The sequence below is a fragment of the Sinocyclocheilus anshuiensis genome, unplaced genomic scaffold, assembly GCF_001515605.1.
Source record: "Sinocyclocheilus anshuiensis isolate Anshui unplaced genomic scaffold, SAMN03320099.WGS_v1.1 scaffold44, whole genome shotgun sequence".
NCBI lineage: Eukaryota > Metazoa > Chordata > Actinopteri > Cypriniformes > Cyprinidae > Sinocyclocheilus > Sinocyclocheilus anshuiensis.
This window is the reverse complement of record NW_015555746.1, coordinates 1,464,718-1,471,138: the sequence shown is the minus strand read 5'-3', so window position 1 is coordinate 1,471,138 and position 6,421 is coordinate 1,464,718. Positions and strand designations below refer to the sequence as shown.

The 6,421-nt window shown below is 39.9% G+C and overlaps 1 protein-coding gene across 2 annotated transcripts in view; it reads right to left on the bottom strand.

Annotated features, from left to right (window-relative positions):
• The window catches only part of larp4ab (La ribonucleoprotein 4Ab), a 21,713-nt gene extending 15,642 nt beyond the window's left edge, over nt 1-6,071 (bottom strand). Inside the window, exon 1 of one of the 2 annotated variants that reach the window (XM_016467116.1) lies at nt 5,639-6,071. In XM_016467116.1, the coding sequence (XP_016322602.1) occupies nt 5,639-5,743 (105 nt within the window). In that variant the 5' untranslated portion in view covers nt 5,744-6,071. Of the gene's footprint in view, nt 1-1,508; nt 1,744-5,638 lie in introns of those variants that run through there. The other variant, XM_016467117.1, reaches the window with a different exon arrangement.
• Nucleotides 6,072-6,421: the final 350 nt, after the last annotated feature.

The window sequence follows — 6,421 nt, the reverse complement described above, 5'->3', positions numbered from 1 at the left end:
AAAAAAAAAAAAAAAAAAAAAAAGGGAAAAAAAAACTGAGAAACTTGCCTTCTGAAATCTGAATACACATTAGCAGCATCTACTTCTCAAAGCTTGCTAGTCACAGCTGTTGAACAACCACTGATAATGGACAAAACAGCAAACACTTTGGTAACAACATTACAAGTATCTGACTTGAGTTTCTCAATTCACAACATGTTAACTGATTACAAAATGATAACATTCCTCTCAATACCAACTTGCATAAGAGACATTTTAAAGTGCACCAAAAATGCAACAGTGGGCTACAAAGGTCAATGGGTTTCTTTATTAGTAACATAATGGAGCCCATTCAGGAATACATAGATAAAATATTGTAAATGATTTGACAGCACTGGAAAAACGCTGCAAAAATTCACTCAAAAAATGATTAAAAATAACTACTTTTATAGTCACTTTCACTGGGGGGGGTGGCGGCTCTCAAGGGTTAACAACAGATGGGACGCTATCAAAGTTCCACATGACACTCGGAGGCACATATTACAACACCACTTCCACCTTGCTGTAAAGTAAAAGTCAAATTATGTCAAATATAACTTACTTTATGAGGCTTTTTTAATAGTGCTCATATCGATATCGGAATTATATCGTATCGACCGAAATTAAGAAATATATCGTGATATAAATTTTGGCCATATCGTCCAGCCCTAACTTACATATACCTAATCGAATGAAACGTTGCACTACAGCCACAAGGACGTCTGAAGAGCAAGGAATACAAACACCACAGGGCAGGCATGGGCACCAACTATGAACACACTTGACGAGTTTAAAAACCATAACTGCGCACAACTTCTCCCTCTAACTTCTCTATACTTTACACTACTGCGCTCGATCAGGGATGAACCTTATTCACAAGATCTATTACTTAACCGACGCGACACTCCATGCACACAGGCAGGAGGATTTAAATAGTCGGCCTTTCACCCATTTAATCTGATTAGCCAATCTGATAAACCAGAGCGAGAGTTTAGAGCAAAGAGCTACAAACCTGCATCTGAAACGCAGCCTGGTTAACCTGACTAGCGCTTTATTGGATTTGGACGGGTTAAAGTTATTTTTGAACTAAAGGTTAATTAAAAGCCGAGGCAATTCGTGAATGCCTTCAGTATTTGATGCGGTCTTCGCTTTAGTTGCGATCCGCACTGATAAAAGTTACGTATTTTGCGCAAATAAAAGACGCTGGCTAAATAGCCAAGTTAGCATTTGTCGCGCACACGTGGATCTTTCGCTGTCGACGGTCAGTTCGCGTACGCATAAACAAAGTCTTACATAGCAGCTTAACTAATCTTGCTTATCGCTAACTACTCACTTTAAAGTTAAAAAAACAATAAGAAAAATGATGTCTGCACTACAAAACCACAACAAATTCTTCTCCTTGTTGAACTCATGGCAGGCGCCATCGAGCTGAACCCATACCGCAGCTGTGAAGAACCTTCGCGGTCGCCAGAATGACCTCATTAACTCACCTCCACAAACAACAGCATGGTCTTCTCCCCCGACAACGTTATCACTCGCTAGATAACCAGTAGGCGAATTAACCTAGCTCACAATAACGCGGCACCGGATTCCACTTTCCGTTTAAAGCAAAAGTGCAAGCTCACAGCCAAAGAGTTTCCCGGCCACTCATCATCTGCATCAATCCCCTTTGCTCTGCGTAAGCAGCTACACGGCGCTTAACGAGTCTGATTGGCCGTGAGCTAGTCTTTCCTCTGCCTCTTTTGTGATCACATGCAGCAGCACGCTTTGAATATTTCCCGCCCACCGTTATGGGATTGGTGCGTGCTGGAAAACGTCATAACGAATCTCCGTATGATTGGAGCGGGCTTACGTCTGTCTTCTCTTCAAATTACCGGAACTATAACCTCTGCCACCGAGATCACTGCTGAGCACGTGGCGACAGCTGAAACAAATTCTGTACAGGCCTGACAGAAAAATGAATGAATGAATGAATGTAGTTCATTTCCAGATAACGTTACATTCCGAAACAATCAAACGGCCGTTAAGGATGAAATTTGTGTTGCTGTATGACACGGTGTCTAATATCATTGTGTCACGAAGCACCGAATAGTCCTAGGAGCGCCCAGATCACGGACAATCCGGTGGTTGGATCTCAATGCAATTATTCGCTGTTGAAGACTAATGCAGAACAAACCGAGCCTACGTCCCAGTGTGCATACTATCCATCCTAAATTCTGTGATATTAGTAATTTTCAATACTATTTAGGGCAGATAGGGTGGATAGTTTGCGCATTGGAATGCAGGGTAAGACTTGACAAAAGCTGAAATCACCATATAAAGTCTTCTAGAACTTTCTAATAAAAAGTGATTTAACAGTCAGACAAAATATTAAAGTATGCTATTTTACTCAAAACAATATTAAACAATACTTCATGTTTATGTAATTATTTACGAAAGTCCATAGTTTCCTAAAAGTTTCATTTTCTACTGCTGGAATTGTAACTCTGGGAATCTTGATCTACACTAGCTTTTCAGAAACCAAAGTGGATTGTATTTTATTCTGAATTTACACAGGAAAGTTTAAAGGGGTCATATGATGCGATTTCAATTTTTCCTTTCTCTTTGAAGTGTTACAAGCTCTTGGTGCATAAAGAAGATCTGTAAAGCCCGCCGTGTGTGACGCTGTGTTTCGTTGTGAAAGCGAAACTACTTTGTTTGGCCTTACAAAAGAGGACACGACTAGAAATCAGTGGTTAAGTTGTATTTACAACACTGTTCCAGAACACTTCAACCCAAATATTCAGATGTGTGCAGCACATTTTATGGAGGACTGTTTCCTGATCCTGGTAGAGTAGACTACAATGCCGGCTGTTCTGACTCACAGACTGTAAGTACGTTTTCATTTAAAGGATTTGCCACTGATGATTCAAACGCGAGTTTTGGGCAGTGTAGAGTAGCGCTTGTTGTTTGTCAATCGCATGCGATATTTAATGCGCATCTTGTCAGAAAGCCGGTTCTGTAATCAGCAGTAAATCTCCATCACGTGCATGCTTTCACATTGAGCAGCATTAACTACACAGCAGCTCGTCAGTGAACAACGGCTCTGTGTAGTTAATGCTGCTCAATGTGAAAGCATGCACGTGATGGAGATTTACTGCTGATTACAGAACCGGCTTTCTGACAAGATGCGCATTAAATATCGCATGCGATTTATCGTGCAGCCCTAGTAGGGGCGTAACATTTCCGCCACACGCTTGAGGTATTCGGCCAATCACAACGCACTGGATAGCTGGCCAATCAGAGCACACCGAGCTTTTCAGACTGATGAGCTTTGTAAAAAACGACGCGTTTCAGAAAGGCGGAGCATAGAGGAGAAACAATAATGTACAGTATGTAGAAAATAATGTGTTTTTTTAACCTTAAACCACATAAACACATTTCATTACACCAAATACACAAAATAATGTTCTTTTTAGCAACATCATATGACCCCTTTAAAAACAGGTTCTCAAGCATTGGGCTGGAGCCCACTATGGGGCCTGAGCAAACTTCTTAGGTAGCCTCGAAATTACTTTTAAAATTAGGGAGTAAAAGCATTAAAATAAGATACAACTAAGCAACAAGATATTTCTTGCTTTAATGCACCTCCTCAAAAACCTCCCAAATGTAATAGGTAAAGGTAGCCTTCTTTTAAAAGTTTAATTTCTAGACCTGCAGAAGACATATAAATTAATAAAACTGTAAAGCGTAATGGGCATTTTTAATATGAATATACATTTTTCTAGTTTTGGCGAGCTCTGAAATATTTTTCAGGGTAGAAATTTTGAGTACAAGCTGTTTTTTTTTAATCCTTATTATCCTTAATCTTTATCATGAACAACTATCTATTTACAACTGGACAACAGTATTAATGTGATCATGAATATGAAGTGTGATGTGAGAATGAGACACTTTAATGATGTTATTGTACAAACTTTAGTTAGGAATTATCTCTCTTTCCTAGCAACTACTCAGCAACCACCTAGCAATGCCCCAACAAACATGCAGAGCACTCTCAGCTGCATATAAACAACTCTGAACACTTTAGCAATCGCCTAGCTAGGCAGGCCTACATTCCTTGAAATTTCAAATCTCCTTTCAGACTTAGTAGGCCTACATATTCAGTCTCAAAACAATCTTTGAAAACTTCCTTTCATTCAAAGTTTGTTTTTGCTGTTTATAATTTATAGTCATTTCTCCAGGCTGACATTCACTTTTTTATGCTGTCATTGTGGTAAGTGATAATTCAGATGACTGAATGCCATAATTAACAAAGTGGGGCACAGAGAGAGCACGAGAAAGAAAGAACGTAAATCATGATCATGGGGCCTTTAAATATTGTTGTGGACAATGGGGGGCCTTGGAGTCAAAATGCTTTCAAAGGATTCTCACAGGTTATACTGATGTCTGCATAATTCTGATCTTTCAGAGAGACTCCTGCAGAACAGACTCGGTGGCACATCTAGGACAGAAACTGGAAACAATCTTAATAACTTCATTTTGTTGCAAGTCCACATCTGACACAAGTATCCTTTTAATATTATATTTAATATTATTAATACATTATTACCAATGAATAGCATCACTGCATCATAATGGTGCATTTATAGGTAAAATGAAGGGTTTTTATGTTAAAGCTGACTTTCCTCACCATGTTAAAACATTCATTCCAATGACCAAGCCACTTAAGCCTATTTAATACTCAACAAATGACCACTGACGTCATTCACACAGGCATGATACAAGAATCTAAGCAAATCTTTAAAAGCAGTATGTGCCTGATTAATGTATAATATACCTGTAATCAAATGTGTCACAGCTAGAAATTAAACCATGTCCAAATGGAAAAACACGTCATACTGCTTGATTTGTTAGATAAGAATATCATCAGCATTGCTTTATATGACAACAATTTAATACATTTAATTTATAATCAGGTTTTAATCTTTTAAAATGCAATTTTTGAAAATCAATATAGATTATTAAATGGAAATGCTTTTCTTTAACAATTATACCCAGTATTATTACTCAAGCAACTCGAAACAAACAGTTCGCATGGTTAAAAAAAAAGTAGTTAATTATAACCTAAAGCAAGCTGTCATGTGGTCATGATGTAGTTTAATTAATTTCCAAATGACATTAACCCGTAGTAATAGAAAAGCAGTCAACATTAATTTGTGTCACGCGTCCTAAAGTCATGAAATCATTGCTTAACTACAGCTCCGCTGACCAGGATATGAACACGTGCTATGTAATTTATGCGCAGACGAAGCCTTGGTGGCAATATGTTTAGTTTATGTTGCCTAGTAATGTCGTTTTACTGATGTCCGACTTAAAGCCGAGTAGCCAGTGGATCGATACTTCATTTGCAAACGACCTGACAATCTGGTTAGCGCGCAAGGACACAGGTAGTTTGTCAACGTATTGCAAGTAACGTTACATACTAGTGCTTACCATTTCGCTAAACAGTCACTCTGTGGTCTAAACACGTTGCTCTAAATATGGACGTGCTGCATTATAAACGAAAAGTTACCACACGGTCACGTCGCGTTTAGGGGGAGGGTTAAGTGCCGATTCAGCACCGCAGGCCTGAGCTCACCATGCCGCCTTGGTCCTCTCCGGTTTTCTCCTCTTGATCTCGGGCGACTGATCCCGGCTCGACCTCCTCCTTCTGTTGCGCTTGGCTGCTGCTCTCCGAAGTCATCGGCCGCCTTTGGCTCTGCGATCAAGCGCCGTGCGCCTCCTCGCCCGATCCGCCACTCCTCTCCTCCTCTCGGCGGCTGAACGCAACAAGCGCTTGCGTTAGCTAGTTAAGGTCGGTTTGTCTTACCGTTTCAGAAACTCAACGAATGAAGGAAGGAAGAAAAAGGATCACTGACGCTTGCGAATCTATCTGCAGTACGGGTCTAACGTTACTTTATACACTAATAAGCCTTAATGGGCATCAGCGAGCGTTTCTGACAGACGGCAGACATTCACCGCCACCGTCCCGACAGACAATGCGAGCAGCGAGCACCCCCTCCATCGCGCTAGCTCTTCCCTGGCAACAGAGCGAAACACGCGCTGCGCCGCATAGCGACAGACGCGCAGCGAAACTGCAGCCGGGCAACTGCGAACCATGACACAGCGAATAATTCACACGTAATTACAGCAGTCCTCCACCTAAACTGATGACAACTCTTTATTATTTTTGTGTCATTTGAGATTGGTTAATGCTTATGCCCTCCATTATGAATTTTAAATGTTTTTAGTGAAGTATAGGCTATTACTGATCAAAAATACAGTAATATTGTGAAATATTACAATTTCAAATAACTATTTTCTATTTGAATATATTTTAAAATGTAATTTATTCCTGTGATGCAAAGCTAGATTTTCAGCA